Source organism: Bufo gargarizans, chromosome 4 (genome assembly GCF_014858855.1).
Source record: "Bufo gargarizans isolate SCDJY-AF-19 chromosome 4, ASM1485885v1, whole genome shotgun sequence".
NCBI classification, from domain to species: Eukaryota; Metazoa; Chordata; class Amphibia; order Anura; family Bufonidae; genus Bufo; species Bufo gargarizans.
The window spans coordinates 481,730,001-481,750,645 of record NC_058083.1 but is presented as its reverse complement, the minus strand read 5'-3'; the positions used below and the strand labels follow the sequence as shown (position 1 = coordinate 481,750,645).

Sequence of the window (20,645 nt, the reverse complement as noted above, 5' to 3'; positions counted from 1 at the left end):
GAGGCAACAGGCTTTGATGAGGGTAAAAGAAGGGGATGCCAAGATAGGTTTTTCAGTGTATGCTGAAAGACTTAGTTTCACCTAAGACCAAAAAGTTAAGGAGAAGCTCGGTTGTCATATGACGGATAGGAAAATATGAAGAAAAACCCCTACTTTTTCAAAATAAAATTACATGGGAGGATGAAGAAGGTATTTAGATTTGTTTTGGATCATTTTTTTGTCAACACAACACTTTTAACAAAAGAGTACACAGGGTAATTACAGCACTGTATGTCAGAAATATGTCTAGCTTCTACAACAAGATTTTATTAATTCAGGGTCTATAAAAGTAAATAAAGTACAAAATGTCCTACATTTTCACATGGTGCATAGACAATGCAGACATTGCTCTTACCTGTTGCCTGTGATGTTTTTCATAGAGCCCACAGAGGAGACTCTTTCTAAACCTCTCTCGTCCTGATTACTCAAAGACAGATCAACAAAAGCTTCACACACACCATCTGCTTCCACCAAAGACTCTAAATGTAGAGAAAAGCAACAACTTCACATTAAAACACATGGAAATAATCATAAAAAAAACACACAAATTCCTATTTAAAAATAGAAAATTGTCTGAATTAATTAATTTTATTAAATATTTTAGATGCAATTAGTGTACTCTACCAATGCAAAATAAAAAGCACAGGCATCTGTTAAAGGCTATGGTGGCACAGAAAAAACTATTTTTACATATGTTTATTGGCTACCTTGGGTTAAACAAGTTGCACAAAGTTGCAGGCTACATTCTTTATTCACCGATTCAATCCAGACTCCCTTCTCCTAATTTCAGAACCTCATGTGGAGTGCTCAGGAATATATGCTGGATCTGTGCTTCCAGGATACTGCTGCCTTCACTAGTTCTTATGTTTCAGCTCTTCTTTTAAATTAGGTATCTCTTTTCCATTGTGCTGACAGATGCTGATATTGAGAAGTGTGTGATGTCCCCAACCCTGCAGAGCCTGTCCTCTCTATGCTCATACACAGTTTATGTGGCTCACCCTACCTCCTCTGTATGAAGCTTGTGTGATCTGTCTCTGAAGACCTGGATGCCTTCCTCTCTCTCCACATTATGACATGCCATATAAAACCTCCCCCCTGCTCTAACACTGAGAGAAGAAAAGTGGAGTACAGAGAGATCTAACACAGAAAGGAAGACTCATTTCAGAAAAAAACTGTATATGGAACTATCTGAAGGAATAACACACTCTGCAAAAATAGTAGTACATTTTTTAATAAAGGCTAATTATAAAATTAGTGCAAAGGTGTCTATAGTCTTTAATACATATCTAAGGTATGGCCTAACACTCAATTATTACTCAACAGCCTTGCAGCCCATTCAAGGGGATCATTTTGCATGTACCTGAAGGTGAACCCATGTGACTGCAAAACCTGGGTTTACAGTGAGCCAACATGTTTATAATGTGGATTGACATCTGTGCTTTGAAGGCCCGACTGAGTCGACTAGATGTGAGTGTACATTGCATTGCAGGAACTTCTTTCCACTTTGGACATAAAGGTGAAGGTTTTTAAATGTAAATAATAAAACTAAAAGTTACATCTATCAAACACAACTTAACCCTGGAACCCCATCTATTGATGATCAATGTACTCCAAAAAAAAAATATTAATACTATAATAATACTCTACAAATAAAAAAACAATGAGGCACATATACTAAAGAGTTTATGGCACAATTGTGGTGTAAAAATGTTGCAAATTATGGAGTACTTTGTAACCTTCTTGCCACTTTTCCAAAGTAGGGAAAAGGGGCTGGTTCTTTGTGGGAGGGGACAGGGCTTCACTTGCCGGATTGACTATAACTTACGGGTAAATTAAAGCTGAAGTCTGCGCCAGCCTCTACTTGGCAGAGATGCACCCAATTTATTAAGAGACATCCACCTCTTAATAAATTAGGAGCATATTACTCTTGCGCAGGGAAATCAAGATTGGCGTGCCGGAATGCCAGTCTTGATAAATGTCCCTCAGTATCCTAAATTAACCAAAGAATTAGGTTAACATAAAACGTGCACATAATTTAAAAGATAATTGCCTTGCATGACCTTGCCTTACTTGAGAAATTTAGACATGTGACCTTCCCATTTATTGAAGACAGATAATTATGTACAAGTGCAACGTCTAGTTCAATTCTAGAGATGCAAAGATACAATAATTTTTCTTGTAACCAATAGGGAATCTGCAACCTGGTGTTTATTCCACATAACCCATAAACAAATTTTGGCGCGATTAAATCTTATTTTATAACTGTCTATTAGGCCCCATGCACAAGCCCAGATCCGTTTTTCAGTCAGAAAATTGCAGACCCGCAAAATACAGATGCATTCCCAGGTGCATCCGCATCTTTTGTGGACCCATTGACTTCATTAGGTTCCCATTTTGACAAGTATAGTGCATGTTATATCCTTCTTCAAAATGGACAAATTGATGTGGAAAGCACATGAATCACACACTATGTTTGCAAAATGACAATAAAAGTAAAGGTGTTGTACACAGAATATTTTGAATACACCCCCCCACCCCCCTGGATCTCACAGGCACGAAGCTGTATGAGTAATACACACAGTATTACTCATACAGCCAATTCATTGCAATACAGAAGTATTGGAATGCATTGTAAAGGATTAGACCCCCAAAAGTTTAAGTCCCAAAGTGGGACAAAAAAAAAAAGTGAAAAAAAGTTGAAGAGATAAAGTGTTGTAAACATAAACGTAATTTTCCCCAAATAAAAAATAAAAAATGGGTAAAAAATAGGGGGGAAAAAAAGTATACATATTAGGTACCGCCGTGTCCGTATCGACCTCCTCTATAAAAAGATCACATGACCGAAAAAAATAAACCTGTGCTAAATAAACAATTTTTTGCCACCTTACACCTTACATCACAAAAAGTGTAATAGCAAGCGATCAAGAAGTCATATGCACCCTAAAATAGTGCCAATCAAACTGTCATCTCATCCCGCAAAAACTGAGACTCTACCTGAGATAATCTCAAAACTGAAAAAACTATGGCTCTCAGAATATGAAGACACTAAAACATGATTTTTTTTTTTTTTGCTTCACAAATATGATATTATTGTTTAAAACTTACATAAATAAAAAAAAAGTATACATATTAGGTATCGCCGCGTCCGTATCGACTGGTTCTATAAAAATATCACATGACCTAACCCCTCAAATGAACACCGTAAAAAAAATGTAAATAAAAACTGTGCTAAATAAACAATTTTTTGTCATCTTACATCACAAAAAGTGTAATAGCAAGCGATCAAAAAGTCACACGCACCCCAAAATAGTGGCAATAAAACTGCAATCTCATCCTGCAAAAATCATACCCTACCCAAGGTAATCACCCAAAAACTGAAAAAATTATGGCTCTCAGACTATGGAAACACTAAAACATGATTTTTTGGGTTAAAAAAAAGAAATCATTGTGTAAAACTTACATAAATAAAAAAAGCTTTTGTTCATTATCTGCTTCATGACTTGTCATGGTTTTGATAATTGAAAACTCTAAATAAAGAATTTACTAAAAAAAAGTATACATATTAGGTATCGCCGCATCCATGACAACCCGGTCTATAAAAATATCACATGATCTAACCTTCAGATGATTGTTGTAAATAACAAAAAATAAAAATGGTGCCAAAACAGCTATTTCTTGCTACCTTGCCTCACAAAAAGTGTAATATAGAGCAACCAAAAATCATATGTACCCTAAACTAGTACCAACAATACTGCCACCCTATCCTGTAGTTTCTAAAATGGGGTCACTTTTTTGGAGTTTCTACTCTAGGGGTGCATCAGGGGGGCTTCAAATGGGACATGGTGTCAAAAAAAAACAGTCCAGCAAAATCTGCCTTCCAAAACCTGGCATTCCTTTCCTTCTGCGCCCTGCCATGTGCCCGTACAGCAGTTTACAACCACACATGGGGTGTTTCTGTAATTTACAGAATCAGGGCCATAAATATTGAGTTTTGTTTGGCTATTAACCCTTGCTTTGTTACTGGGAAAAATGGATTAAAATGGAAAATGTGCCCAAAAAAATTGAAATTCTGAAATTTCATCTCCATTTCCCAATAACGTTGTTTGTCAAATCAGTTTTGAATACCTTGAGGGGTGTAGTTTCTTAGATGGGGTCACTTTTATGAAGTTTCTACTCTAGGGGTGCATCAGGGGGGCTTACGACCACATATGGGGTGTTTCTGTAAACTACAGATTCAGGGCCATAAATATTGAGTTTGGTTTGGCTGTTAACCCTTGCTTTGTAACTGGAAAAAAAATATAAAAATTGAAAATCTGCCAAAAAAAGTGAAATTTTGAAATTGTATCTCCATTTTCCATTGATTCTTGTGGAACACCTAAAGGGTTAACGACGTTTGTAAAATCAGTTTTGAATAACATTTTTGTGTGGTTTCTATTATGTAAGCCTCGCAAAGTGACTTCAGATCTGAACTGGTCCCTAAAAATGGGTTTTTTGAAAATTTCAGAAAAATTTCAAGATTTGCTTCTAAACTTCTAAGCCCTGTAACATCACCAAAAAATAAAATATCATTCCCAAAATGATCCAAACACGAAGTAGACATATGGGGAATGTAAAGTAATAACTATTTTTGGAGGTATTACTATGTATTATAGAAGTAGAGAAATTGAAACTTGGAAATTTGCAATTATTTTTACAAATTTTGGGTACATTTGGTATTTTTTTATAAATAAAAATAATTTTTTTTAACTTCATTTTACCAGTGTCATAAAGTACAATATGTGACGAAAGAATAATCTCAGAATGGCCTGGATAAGTCAAAGCGTTTTAAAGTTATCAGCACTTAAAGTGACACTGGTCAGATTTGCAAAAAATTGCCAAGTCCTTAAGGTGACATAGGGCTGAGTCCTTAAGGGGTTAAGTTTCTCCTCAGCAGACTCCCCTCAACCCTACAAAGTAATACTAGTACTATTTTGTTTCTACTGTATATAATAAGGGATTGTTAGTATAAAAAATGCAACTTGTAAGGGGGCATGCAGGGAGATCGGACCATAAAAAGGGGACTTTGAAAGGTGGACAGTTTTGGGGAATTATTACATTCTATAAATAGTGCTCTGTTTCTATTAGCATTGAAAATCTTCCATAATGGAACAGTTAACACCCACTATTGTTTAATTCCAGAATTTGTGTGAGTAAAGTTAAGACTGTTATTGGTGATATTATTTCCAATTTTCAGGGAGGGGTACACTTATTCATTTGCTTTGAGGTCTAATATTTAAACTACTATGGGCCTTACTGCATTGCTCCAAAATGATGTCATTCTTAGCAATAACAGGATTCTAGTGGAAATAAATGCACACCGGTAAGCGTTCTTGGGCAGCCAGTACATTAGTCAGAAGAGGCTCTGAACAAGCGGGTCCCTTTGAAGTGACATCGCTGCACCTATTGACATTTCTAAAAAGTTCTTTCCAGCATCAAAGTGGATCAATTTCAATGACATGTTTGAAGCACTAAATCTGGGTAATTGGAGTTGATTAATCTGACAACTTTAAACACTTTCATGAGTCACTGTTCACTATTCATTTGTAAATACAGAAAACTAGATCTTTCGAAGGAAAAAGTCACATCTAACTCTATATAAATGAGTAACTACAGAAAGTATTATTGGTTGCATTACTATGGGTACATCTAGGTTTTGTTGATCCACTGACTAAAATGCAGACTCTTCATTTGATGGCGTGGCTCCATCTATTTGGTTGAAGAATGTAACCTGGTACAACAGGGCCCTTTTTCATGGGTCGGCGCACTGGGCATTGATAGGGATTGAACCGTTCACGATCATTGCCTGATCTTTGAGCTGCAGTAGCCGTTTGCTGCATTTACATACAACAGTCAAACCTTCTGCATAAGGATGAACAATCGCTACTGTGATTGTTCATCCCAATACATATTCACTGTTTGCCAGCATCAGCCCCTGTTGCACACAATGATCTAGCTGCTTACAAAAGATAATTTTAGGTGCCACATTAAAGATGCAATCACCTGACGAACAAGTGGTTGCTCGTTTCTCAGGTATTTGGTGGCACTTTAATAGAGAACGATTATCTGGAACTGGAGTCCTTATGATTGTTCATCCTCAATAATTGTCCTGATGGTCATTCCATGTAAAGGAGCCCTAAATGTATGTTTGAATGGTTTGTTCTAATCGCAGAGCAATTCACATTATCTACCTGACATAAGTAGAATGATCCTGACTAGATATGGTTCAGGTCCTGTAGAGTGTCTGCACTGCTTCTAGTACAATATCTAAGTGATGCCATCGGAAGCAGAGGGTGGCACAGAAATCCAGAACAGTTATTCGCTATAAAGGGATTATATCCGTCCCGTCAATCAGTGGTCTCAGATGCCATGTGCTGTACAGTATAGGATGCCAATAGTTGGGCATGTGACTGCTGGGGCCATTGACTGCCTCCAGCTGGAACGTGCCTGCAGCATGTAAACAAAGGACAGGGGGTGTTATATAACATTTGTGGCTGTTTTTATTTTTTCAGAAGTTGGCTAACAACCTCAGGGTGGTGCCACATACAGCCTTTTGCTGCAGTTTTTTAGGGCAGGTTTTTACTCCAACGCCAGAAGTGGATCCAACAAGAAGGAGAAGTATAATTCTAATTACCTTCCAAAGCACTTCTTGCTTTGGTTTAAAAAAAGTGCATCAAAAACTTCCTGAGTGTGAAACCATGCTCAAGTTTAACTATAATTACACAGTACTATGGTGCATGCTTTGTTATGGAAATTTCCAATAGATTGCTACTTCCCCTTCAATTATTAGGATTGTTTCCCTAATATGATACGGTATTGGTAAAGTCAACTTATCCTTTAAAATGCATTTAAGCGGAATGTGTCACTGTGTTTTAAACTATGTAATAATCATAGTGTGGTATAGATGTCATATAGCTTTTTTTATATTTCAAGATATGAGTCCAAATATACAGTTGCTATAGAAGCAATAGCTACACTATATGGACAGAAGTATTGGGACACACCTCTTAACTATTGAAATCAGGTGTTTTATTCAGTCCCATTGCCACAGATGTCAAGCACCTAACCATGCAAATCAGTTTGTGAAATGTCTTCCCTCCTAGATATTCCATTGTCAACTGTGAATGGTATTATTGCAAACTGGAAGTGTTTAGGAACCACAGCAACTCAGCTATGAAGTGATCACCACATAGAGTTTACAGTGAATCCTATGATATTTGGCCTTAGCCAATGAAATTATATGGGGACGACTGAAAGGATTAGCTGAAAAGCAAAACATGGTAAATACTGGCACTGGCATACTTCTGAGGATTTCAGGCATAATTCAGGAATTTGGGGACTCTCTATAAAATCATAAGAGGACCAATATACTCCTTTTGGTTTATTTCATAATGGAAAACGTGGCTATGCTGTCGCTGTAAGTAAAATAAAGTTACAGAAACAGCATACCACAGCGAGCTACATTATGTGGGTATGTTCCCACTCCTTCACACATACTCTGCACAAATTATACAACATATTTTCACACTCATTGGGAGGCCGAAATACAAGCCAATTACACGTGAAATACGCTTGCAAAATTGAAAGAACATAAATAATATGCTAGTAAACTTATAGATTTCTGATGCTGATTTCTTTTTGAAATGTGTGAATATAACCTTTCCACAACTGAGCATTGCTCACTGTGCTATGCTGTTTCTGTAATTGACATTCACTTGGATAGGGGATATGAAATCAGTGCAACACAGTCTGCCACGCAGGTTTACCTAGTTTTGACTACCCATGGTCATTGCATCGGTGAGACAGTATTGGGAGTACCCATTCTACACAAAGGTGCAAGTCCCAGAGGTGTCATACATTTATGGCATATCCTATGAACTAGGACTAGCCCTTTAACTACAGACAACTAGCAAGAAATCTGTGATCTTTATTAAATGTATCATTAAAAAGATGTCATTTTAGCACAGTTTCCTGATGATGACACCCCAGCCAATTGCAGTTTGCTAGATATACTTCTATATAATGTTTAAGGCTACTTTCACACTAGTGTTAAAGTTTTCCGGTATTGAGTTCCGTCATAAGGGCTCAATACCGGAAAAAAATGCTTCAGTTTTGTCCCAATGCATTCTGAATGGAAAACATTCCGTTCAGTATGCATCAAGATGTCTTCAGTTCAGTCCCTTTTACAGTGTTTGTCCGGAGAAAACACTTGCCGGAATGAACCAAGTGTTCCAGAAAACGGATCCGGTTTCCTGATCTGCGCATCTGGTCATCTGTCTGACAAAAACGGATCAGTTTTTTCCAGATGACACTGGAAAGACGGATCCGGTATTGCAATGCATTTGTCAGACGGATCCACATTCAGAAACAAATGATAACCGTTTGCATACGGATTTCTGGATCCGGCAGGCAGTTCCGGCAACGGAACTGCCTGCCGGATTTTTCTAACGCTAGTATGAAAGTAGCCTAAGAACTTTGCAGTTTGCTAGATATTGACTTTCTATATAATGCTTATAAAACTTTGATTTCTGGTTTTAAAATGTATAACATTTACAATTAAACTCTTAAAAAAAGTTTAAATCCTTTCAAGTATGCCATACAGTATATGCAATGTGCTCATACCACTACTCAACTTTTGATTAGCATTTTCTCAGACAATACCATACAAAAATAAATAAATCTGTGACTCTTTCCTTTTTTACGTTTTTGACTGTAACTACTGATTTTGACCCACAAAGAAATGTGCCGCATATCTGACAGCAGATCTAGACAACACATTTTTAGACAAACTGTGTTAATCATTTCATTTTCTTATAAGAAATCTTCCAAACATTCCTTCACATCCTCATTCCCCTCATTACATTACTGCAAGAGGCTTCTGAAAAAAATAAATATGTAATCAAAATGAAAAAAAGAAAGCTGAAAGACAATTAAAACGGACCAAGTGAGTGGGTTGTATGCTTAACACAAAGGATGCAAATCTTACTCCGGCAGCCTACAGAAATAATCAGTGCATCTCCAAATGTAATGATTTTGATAATTGCATAATGTAACACATGAACAAGTCTGAATGCATTTGGTAAAAAAGATAAAGAAATAATTATTACTAGGTCTACTGCCCATTTACATGATTTTAATCTTAATCATTCATTTAAAAAAACTTGCAATTTGTGTTTTGCAAAGCTGTGAATCAAAGCGCATCATTCTTTTCTATAGTAAATCAGGATAAACTACGAAGGGAAGACACATACAGCTGCTTTTCTCTTGCATTTGTAACACGGGAGACATAAAAGAATTTGAATATGCAAACAGCATTAATTGAAAAATAACAAAGAAGAGCAGATTTCAATTGCTTGTTAATTCACATTAAAAGAGAGCACCTGTACTTAAAGGGAAACACAATCTGACCAGAAAAAATAAAGGTGCGGGAGAAAAGTCAACACACAAATACCAGGTTTTAGAACTAACGACTGAAAAAAAATTAATTGCATTTCTAAATATCCTTGACTTGCACCATTTTTATAAATCATAAGAAAAATTAAAAGAATGTAAAAAACATCCTCATTTATTCCTTGACTACTGTCATCCAAATGTTCTTTCTAACCCTGGATCTAGTAGAAACTAGAAAATTACTTAGAGAGTAGAAATGGCATATTTGCAGACAATACTAAATCGAGCAGTGCAATTAACACATAAGAGGATGGATTATATTACAGAGGAATTTGGAGAACTTGGGAAGTGAAGCTGGGAAGTGGCAAATGTAAGATTTTGCCCTTAGGACGAGAGAATACATTATTAGATACTAAATGATCCATCACTTGCTACACCCGACAAGAAAAAGACATTGGCAGTATCAGTCGATAATAAGCTGATTTATGATAACCAATGCCAGGCAGCTGCTGCCCTGGCAAATAAGACAATGGGATTATCACAGTGGTCCTAGACACATATATAGAAAACTCAGTTTAGCATTTATAGAAATGACTAGTCAGATCCCATGTGGAATATTGTGTGCAAGTTTAGGCACCAGCCTATAAGTATGACATGATACAGTGGGTAAACAACATAATTAGATTGGGTAGATTGAAGTAATTACATAGAAAGATGAGCAGATGTAGGGTTATTCAGTTTTGAGACAGTTTAGGAATTACTATGTATGAAATTATGAAAGGCCAATGCACAGATTTGAAACAGTTTGTGATGATTGGTATCTTTCCAGGCTATTTACAATGTTGATGGTCATACAGGGGTTCTCCGGGAATGATTTAAAAAAGCTGCCAGCAAACCTGTCCTATAATGTGAGCAGGAATGGTTGCCTCCACTTGCAGAGCTGCCTAGGCGGTGAGAGGATGGGGCTATACTACGCTCTGGCACTTGTATATACTACATAATGGTGAGTGTTCCTGTCAGGCTACTCAGCCATGATGACATATCATAGTCAGGATCACATCATTACCATCTATTGTAGAGCAGTGTAGTGAGGCCCCATCCCCTCTACTCCCTCGGCAGCTCTGCAAGTGGAGGCAAGCAGTCCTGCTCACATTCTAGGACAGGTTACTGGCGGACATTTTAAATCATTTTTGGAGAACCCTATTAATGCAGTTAAATCTCTCCAAAAGACCATCTCTCTCTACTGTGAAAGGCTACCTCTACCCTTTATAAACATCCTCTTTTACCAAGGGGCAGAACTTGATGGACATAGAAAGCCAGTACTAGATTCTTTTAGCATGAAATTAAATCAAATTGGAAAATGATGTTTTAAACTGAAGCGCCAGTGTGAAGCCTCCATAAATAATATATATATTTTTAAATAATATAAACACCATAATGTGAACAACGGCAGTAGGAAATACATGATCTGGAAATTTTTATGATGGCCGGGTTCTTTGGTTTCATAACTAAATATTTTTTTATCTGCCCAGAGTACCCCATTGCATTTTTCCCCTCATATACCTGTTTTTTCTGTCTGCACTTTCCCTCCCCTTTTATTTACTTCACTGCATCCTTGCAGGATGACTACATGAAGATCTTCTTGTTTTCATCCGGTTTTCTAACCAAAACTAGAATGCTTTGCTTTATAGTATTTCTTAGGGTTGCACCGTCTGCCACACTGCCCTCTCTGCAGTAGTCCTGGTCCCTACACCTTCCATCTCCATTTGAGCAAGCAAAGCATTCCAGGTTTAATTTTAAAAAAACAGGAAGCTGAGGAAAACAGGAAGTTCCACATGTAAACATCCTTCCAAGGAAAGCACAGACATGAAAAGCAGGTATATGGGGCATAAATATAAAAGTTTTGAGGTAATCTATGCAGAAAAAAAAAAAATTATTATGAAAGTGGAGAACCCCTTTGAACATCATAAGACAAGTCTTTACAATTTTTCCACCCAAAAGGCCTACACAAAAGTGGATCATACGATGATTAGTACATAACCAAATAACGAGGTCAAGCCGACTATTTTAGAAATTCAAGGAAACTTTTTCCAAAGTAAGATATTTTGTGAAAATCTGAAAAAGTATTGCTTCCATATTCAGACATTATTAGCAATATCTTTATAGTGCTGTCAGTAGTGCAACACAAATGGATCATCAGTGCACGAAAGGCATGGAGAAAACAGGTCAAATTCCAAAGTGAATAAGGTCCAGCACGTCAAATTGGAACCCAATTAAAATCTCAATCTTTATTATCTAAAGCTAGCTGTTAAGCCTATATGACCCTAAACTAGGTCACTAGGTCAATTTGACTTCACCAAAGGATCACACAAAGCAATAGGGTATTTTCATGCAATACCATCAAAAGAGACCACAAGGGCACACATGGTGCCCTGCATACGTATGCCAATCTCATAATAGCTAGTGTCTCTGCATGTTACAGAGCCGTAACACCCAGCCTTCAGGGGCAAAAACTCACCTTTTTTTACATTGAGGGTAATTTAAGCAGAAGGTGAAACTGTATAATCCCATACTATCTCCATTGTACCTACTTCCTCTCATAACTAGATGGGCACCAATGTCTTTGGTTACTACCACAGTACACAATCACGCCAATGTCTCTACAGAGACCCTCGGACAAGGATATATACAAACGCTAAACAAATTTCCATTAGTCCTCCACTGGCAGAAACCCCATCCGTCCACCTACCACTCCACCACAGGACACTGCATTGTCCCCTTTTCCCCTCCTCACCCACTGACAGTAGCACTGTTCTCCTAACAACCAATTCTCCTAATGGTAGCTACCCACCACTACTCACCACTCTAATTTGCAGCAGCATTGCCTCCTTTCCCATCCCTCCACCCCTGGAAGCAGCAATAAGTGAAGCATTCACTCCCCTCCCCTACTGGTAATAGCATTCTCTCCAATCCAGCCTTCAAAACTGGCATGAGCATTTTCCCCATTCCCATTCCCCATTCCCAGACTGGCAGGAGAACAGGTGATGCTGTAGGTGGGAGGGAGGGAGAAATCTACAGTCTTTTTCTTACCTCCTCTGCAGTTCACATTCTTCAGCCTCCTGCTGAACCTCTCCCTGGGTAAAGGACCATTGCCCTCATGGCCTTATCACCATGATGTCGCTGCAAGTCTTTCACCCTTCTAGCCATGGAAACTGTATTGATAATGCAGGGATGGGATTGTCAGTGCAGTGGAGTTTTGACCATCAACATTTAGTGAGGGACTGGCATTGGAACATACATGCCAAAGTACGTAACAAACATATTTCGTTGTGCCTTCACCTTCAAAAGTGGACATATTTAACAATGGGAAATAAAAAAAAAGATATATGTTTTTCTTATTACACAAAAGTATTGATGTATGAAAATGAGCCAGACAGCCCCCTTCACACGCATAGTGCAGGTCCAGTGCGGACATAAAAAATATAGCTGTGTCTAACACTGCCAGGGCGCAGAACTGGAGCGGCCGTGTTCAGATGTACAAAATGTCACATAATACAAAAAGGCAAACCTATCACATTTTTTTCAACATTTTACAGTGTCTGGCTCCTCATTTAGCATTTGAAAAAAGCATTTTAAAATTAACTTGTATATTACAAAATGCTGTAAGGCATTATATTCAAGGAAGGACTTTACAGAACATAATAATCCAGATACAAACAGTTTGTATAACAATGAGTTATCTCCAAAACTGAAATCTAAGGCATGAAATAAAAAAAAATTATAAATAAAAAAAACAAGTTCCATCCATTTAACTTGTTATATTTGTCCAGTTTCACTGTACTGTGGCGCTGTGCTTGTTCTCTTCCCTAACTTCATACACCCCAGATCTGCTATGCAGAACTGATATTTATGACCAGCCATCCAGATATGAAACCTGTTTCCTTCTGGCGTCACTGCCCCCAAGAGGGATAAGGCTCCCAGGCACCACAGGGCATCTGAAAAGTAAATATTATTTGTGACAGAAGAGCAGCAGCTCAGGAAATGCTTCTGTTTCTGGCCTGTCAATGTATTCAAAACCGTCAAAGTTTGGACTAAACCACTGACTATAAAATAAACCCCCACAATAGTGAGGAGAAATATCTGATGCGTCTGGTCGCAGTCCTGAGACTTATAGACCTGTTTTTACAAATCACATATAGCTTAAAGTGTCATGTGCAAGTAACCTTTGCATTAATTCACAGGGCAGCATGAAAAACATATCAAAGGCCATGTGTCCATGCTGTGGTTTGTATGTTACTTTTGGAATCTGCAAAATTTACACAGATAGGGCATGTCATTAAATTGTCCCATCTTCAACCTGTTGGGAAGTCTGTGGGCTCCACTTTTCTAAGCAATTAGCATGCAGTTCCTGTCCTAATACTGCAATTTTTGGGTCCCACCGCTTGTCATGGTGGCACAAGATCCAAACAGCACCAGTCAGGGGTCCATGTGCGGTGACCCCCACTGATTGCTTCTGTTGTCTCCCCTAGGCTATCTTTGGAAGAAACATGTTCAGAATATTGAAGTCTGGCATACATACAGTATGTACGGAAAAAACGTGAATTTATTTTTTGTGGTAGAACAAGAGTGTGTGTGTTTGGGAAAGGGTTGTTTATTTGTGTCCTTTTTTTATGACGTTCACCATGCAATATACGGTAAATGACGTGAACTTGAAATGTTTTTCTCCTTTTGAACAATTAAATCACTTTAAAAAATAATGAGATGGCACAACATGTAGTTTGTGAAAAAATCTGTTTCCTATTTAATGAATGATTGGTAAAGATGTGTGTCTATGGTTGTTATTACATTAGTGCAAATAGCTAAATAAATGTATGATGAGCTGCATTCAGGTTAACTATACAATTAAAATTAGTCTTCAAGATTGCTCTATCATTTACCAGTGAAATGTTACATTATTCAATACTTGCCTTAACGTACGGATCCATATTCCAGAAGAGTTTACATTTACTTGACAAATGGTGCCGAGTATTGCTTGTGGGTTAGCCTGTCTGTTAGATTTGTAAACATACATACGGTATATAGGTGAATGCACAAATTTTATACTTATCTATTATATTATATTGCATATATCAGATATTAACGGCCAAATAGAAATTGATTATAAGGACATCCTTTGGTAATATCTTGCAGAATATATAAGATATGGGGGGGGGGGGGGGGGTTATCAAGGGTATCACATCACATCAACTATGTGATGACTATGTGATGTAAAAATAAAAAAAAGTCCCAAATTATGGCCCATGGCATATCAAGACTGGTGTATGGGGCTCCAGTCTTGATAAATCTCCCACACAGTTTCGACATGTAAGAGATACCCTCAACTCCCAAGTGACAGGCTTGGGGCTGCATATTGTGTCTGACATGTGGATACGTGTGTGTCACGGCTGTGTCATGGTTTGGGGGTAGTGGACCGTGACACTTTAGCCGTGCAAGCTTGTTCCCGGTGGCAACATGTAGTTTTTAGCATGTTTACACACTTCCCCTTTTAGGTTGTTGTCCCTTCCCTTTCTGGTGGGTATGGGGTTAAAGTGTGAGCAAGGTGGAGCTGGGTGTGGGCTCTTATAGTACTTGGAGCCTGAGGTTAATGGGACTTCAGCTTTATGCTGCCATCCTGGACCTTACCATCAGTCACGTCATGTCATGAGGGCCACCTTGTTGGACATAGATTGTCATACCTTTGTATCCTCCATGTTCCTTACCTTACCTGTGTTGTTGTTTGGTGTGGGTTTATGTTCAGGGTGTGGTGTACGTTTTGTTGTAGTTTCAAGTCTGGTCTTTTGGTGTTGTTCGTCCAGCATGTACGCAAGGCGTTTCCCTGTGTGTGTGTGCCTTCGGTAAGGGGGCTCCTGGGTTCCTCGGAGGGGGAACCGCATTGACCACCTCCACGTGGAAGTGGGCTCCAGGGTTTCCCGGAGGGGGAAACACTAGTCAGTAGCAGTTGTTGTTTCATCCAGTTGTTGTGGCAGGTAAGTGCTGTTGTTCCAGTGTATGTTGTTTGCGCTGGGGGCTTACCTGCCAATCTGGTTTAAGCTACTGTCTGCTCCTTTCTTGTTGCTAGGCCTCCTGGAGACTCCAGTTCATCCGTGTCGTGGATGAACAGGTCGTCTCCTAGCCCTGACATTATTACCAGGGATCTCTAGGGTTAGTAGGGCCTGAGGTTCCGGGTATGAGCCCTCCCACCATTATGTTTCGCTCACATAGTTAGGAGGTCAGGGCTAGGATTTAGGGATGTGTTAGAAGGTGACCTGCTCCCTTTATTCCTGTTTCCAGGCCTAATGGCATATCCTGCCAACCTACATTGTATGGTGTGGAGTTTCCCCCCACTCCCCACCGTGACAGTGTGGTTATGTCCTAACCTATGTGGTTGCCCCTACTCTTTTTTTATTGCATGAGTTACCTGTCAGATTTATAGGGTCTACCACTAAATCTACTGTAATTATTATGAAGACACCCCTAATACAAGAAGGCCAGTCTACTGGAGAGGGATGAATCCAGGTACATGGACATTTTAGCTCTAATACAGGAATCACAACCGCAGAACATATGCTAAAACCCCATACAAAAGATAACTGCCAATGACTGCCATGACTATGGACATGTTTTAACTGATAGGCTATGCCTTCTTTTGTATGATCCTGTTTTTATAATAAAAATAAAGCATCTACATTTTAGGACAAGCTGCTGTATTTTCTACTTTTTCTCTTGCTTGCGTAACGGGCGGCCAATCCCTCTCTCATCCAACAGCTGTTCCTCCCAACTCTACAAATAATATGCATATTTAATTCAATGGACCCCAGTGGCCCATCTCCTGTGAAAAGGAAATCTGGTCATTTGCAATAGATCGACCAAAACATCAAGTTCAGTCAACAATCTAATGTGTATGGAGCATTCCCACTTTCCCCTGATGGCTGATATTAGGGCAGATAAGGACTGGGCTTTTCCAGTGCCCATTTGTTTTGCTCTTGATGAGTCAAGCTACTGACAGAGGTGTCTGGTAGCGGCTTTCAATGCTCTCCATATTCACTATTTGAAGGATTGGGAGTATGATCATTTTGAACACGCCCAATCTCTGTTTCCCCTGACATATCGGGGAGAGTAGGGAAAGCCCATACTCATGAGATTGTTAGCTGATTCCAATAGAATAAGTGGTATTTTATACTATATATAGATCCAGCTTTACTTCAGTCCCTAAATCAGAAATATCCTCATACCTATGACAGTGAGTAAGAATTGAGCACGTAAAAGAGAGGCTGTCGGGAGGGAAGCGTTCCTTCCCAGCAATTGCCCGCTCGCTAGTGGGGGAGAGTGCTGCTATGCTACATGCAACATGCAACGATCTCCTCCTCTTCCCTACACTGAACCACTGTCTGGCGGCAGTACAGTGTGATTAGACACCACGATCTGCCGCTTCCAAGCGATAATTGTTAAATCTGGCAAAAGATCTGGATTGCCTGATGAACAAGCCTTTGCTCGTTCATTGGGCAATCGGCGGCAGTATTACACTGCCAGATGATCGCTAATCAGTGTTACTATGAACGCTTGTTAACAATCCTCTGGCAGAAAATCTGCCTGTCTAATACAGGCTTAAATCCCAGAAACAACAAAGAACAGAAACAGAATTAATCAGCACATTCTGCAAGATAAAGTGTGATATATAGCCAGGTCTGCTCTCCCTACTCACTGGAGGTCTGCTGGCATAGAGCGAGGCAACAAGTTATGGCCTGTTGTCATAGAGAGGGAACAATTGTAGCAGACAGAATATATATGGGTTCTGCTCTCTTTGAATTTAGATGCCCATAAGGCATAGAGATAGGTATTAAACAGAGTAGTTTCCTATCCAGACTGAGGTCACTTTGTGGATAGGCACAGGTATTTTTGATCTAAATATATTTGCTAAGCATCTCATGTTTATATGCATAGTAAATGTATTAATAGATATATAGATCATATGCTTTACATTTATAGAGTGCTCATATATTGTTTTCCCTTTTTAATCCCAGAAATAACATTAAAACCACGTGTCTAATATTCTGTAGGTCCCCCCTCCTGTCACCAAAACAGTTCTGACTTATCGAGGCATAGATTTGAAGGTTTCCTGTGATTTTTGGCACCAAGATGTTTGTAGCAGACCCTCTTAGTCCTGTACGTACCGAGATGGTGGGCTTCATGGATTGGCCCTGTTTTTACACATACAACAGATGCTCAATTGGATTGAGATCTGAGGAGTTTGACGGTATAGTCAACACCTTGCCATGTTCCTCAAACATTTCCAGAACTATTTTTGCAGTGTGCGGGTGTATTATATTGCTGGTCATTACCATTAGGGAATATTGCTGCCATGATGAGATGTACTTGGTCTGCAACAATATTTATGTAGCTGGTATGTGTCAAGGTTAACTAGCAGAATATTGCGCAAAGCATCACACTAGCTCTGAAAGTAAGCGACACATGCAAACTCCGTTCTCCACATCCTACGGACAGAGGTGAGCATGAGCACTCTGACCAGTCTTTTGCTAATCAGAGCCATAACACGCAAGCTGTGATGCACTTTATGTTTTGACACTGTTCTATCATAATTAGAGATGAGCGAATTGAAGTTGACTAAGTGGAATTCGATCCGAATATCAGGAAAAGTTAGATTTGCACCGAATTTGAATTTTCTCACGCTTCGTTGTAACGAATCGCATTTTTTCCTAAAATGGCTGCTGCACGTGTTAGGCCATGGAGCAAAGAACTCTGGGAACTCTGGATCACCCACAATGCCATGTATGCAGCCAATCAGCAGCCAGCCAGCCCCTGTGATGTCACAGCCCTATAAATACCCTCCGCCATTTTGAATTCTGCCATTTTCCAGTGTGCTTAGTGCAGGGAGAGATGTCAGCAGGTGCTAGGGACAGTGCTAGGAAAGACTTTATTGTGCTGAAAAAACTATTTACAAGTTCAGAGAAAGATTAGTCAAGGTGTAGGGAAAGGATAGGGAGGCATCACCCATGCTATAAAAAAAGAACAGGGGGCAATAGGAGCGATTCTGGCTGAACTTATTGGGGATCCAAATTGCTTTTAGGGTGTTTGCACTATATGATACATCACACATTCTAGCAAACCTTGCTTAAGATTGGGGTGCAAGTTCTATGATACAGCCATTTACGGGGTGTATTAATAGGATAGATACGTATGCCCTATTAGCTGTTCTGCGTTGATTTTACATTGTTTTACCTTCTTTTTTTTTTTTTGGAAGGGGGGGTTATTATTAGGAAAAAATATATGTCATAATAGCTGTTCAGAGTGGTGGACTCTGCACCTTTCAGAGAACTGATGGCTTGTGCCGAGCCGAGGTGGAGAGTCCCAAGCTGTCATTTCTATGCCAAAAAGGCAGTACCAGCCCTGCACGCATATGTAGAACAGAAGGTGGGTCAGTCCTTGAGCCTGTCAGTGTCTGCCAAAGTGCACGGCATCACCGATGTGTGCAGCTGTAACTATGGGCAAAGACAATATATGTCCTCTACGGCCCACTGAATAAATGTGGTTCCGCCCAGCTACACCAGCAACTTGACCAGGTGACGACGCTTCCGCATCCACGTTCTCACGCTGTTTGTCCTGCGACAATGTCGCCTCTGCCTCAGAGTCCTCCACCCAGTCCTCAGCCTCCACTGGAGGGACAATTCACAGAGCCCCTCCCGCATACCACATGTGCAGGGCACGGCGGTGTCACGCTGTTCTGCACATGGTTTTCATGGGCGAACAAATGTCACACAGGGGATGAACTGCTCTGCATCCTTCGTTAAGAAATCGAATCCTGGCTTTTTCCTCGACAACTCAAAATCAGAACCATGGTAACCGACAAAGGGAAGAACATGGTGTCAGCGCTGCATCTGGTTGTAAAGCGGTTCCTGAAGTCTTCTGCCCATCTGCAAGACATCCTGAAAATGGCTAGGAAACTCGTACACCGCAAAGAACACCCTCCTTGAGCTGCAGCGGCAGAACGGCTGATATGCGACGTTTCCACCCGTTGGAATGCCACCCTCTATATGTTGGACCGATTATATGAATAGAGAAAGGCCTTGATGATACAGGTGGACAAAGGCACTCCCCTGTGTAACTTCGATGTTAGCCAGTGGCAGCTCATATGTGACACCTGCCGTTTGCTTGTGCCCTTTGAGAAGGCCACTTTATTTGTCAGTCGCCAGGACTACGGGATGAACAACGTCATTCCACTGATTCATGACCTGGAACAGATGCTGCTAAATCTGGCTGGCCAGGGGACAGAAGACGTGGCAACTACATTTGACAGCCACATGAGGCCTGTGGGGGCTGAACTAGAGGAGGAGGAGGAGGACATTCGAGCACAAGCAATGTGTTAAGAAATGGGTGGTTTTTCTACACAGGTGACAGGAGAGGGGGAGCAGGAAGAGCAGGAGCAGCCAGAGGATCTACAGGGTAATGAGAAAGACAAGGCAGAAGACCCAGACACACTGTGCCAGTATGCAGTGGAGATGGAGGCAGGTCACTCCAAGTCACTTGCACAAATGGCCCGATGCATGCTCACTTGCTTGCATAGTGACAGCTGAATTGTCACCATTCGGCAGAGGGATGACTACTAGCTCTCCACCATGTTAGACCCTCACTACCGGTCCAAGATGGGGGCCTTTTTTTCACACCCGCTGAGAGGGAGGACAAACTGAACTACTATCGAGACATCCTATGTAGTCAGTTGGCCACTGCCTATGTGCGCCATCGCCCATCCTCACGCAGGCCTGCCTGGGGGGGCTCTGCGGTCACGTTCCACTGCCATGGCTGCTGGGGGGGCAGGAGCAGTACCAGCTCCATCAGCAGCAACTTAAGTCTGGAGTCGCTGATGAGCAGTTTTCTTCACCCGCCTACTGAAGAAACTACTCACCAGCAGCAGCAGCTAGACATTGGGCAGAACCTGAACCAGCAGGTTGTGGCATACTTGGAGTGCACCCTGCCAACTCAAATTGAAGATCTCCTCGACTACTGGGCACCAAACTCCTGCCTGGCCAGCAGTGTGGCATCAGAGCGGGGTTTAGTGCGGCGGGGGCCATAGTTACCCCAAGGAGAACTTGCCTGTCCACCCAAAATGTGGAGAAACTAACCTTTGT

At 40.2% G+C, this 20,645-nt stretch overlaps 1 protein-coding gene across 3 annotated transcripts in view; it reads right to left on the bottom strand.

Moving 5' to 3' along the window:
* Positions 1–20,645, bottom strand: part of LOC122934711 (WD repeat containing planar cell polarity effector) — a 404,198-nt gene that overhangs the window by 67,346 nt on the left and 316,207 nt on the right. For all 3 annotated transcript variants that reach the window (XM_044290369.1, XM_044290370.1, XM_044290368.1), the window contains exon 15: positions 395–518. In XM_044290369.1, coding sequence (XP_044146304.1) covers positions 395–518 — 124 coding nt within the window. The remainder of the gene's footprint in view (positions 1–394; positions 519–20,645) is intronic.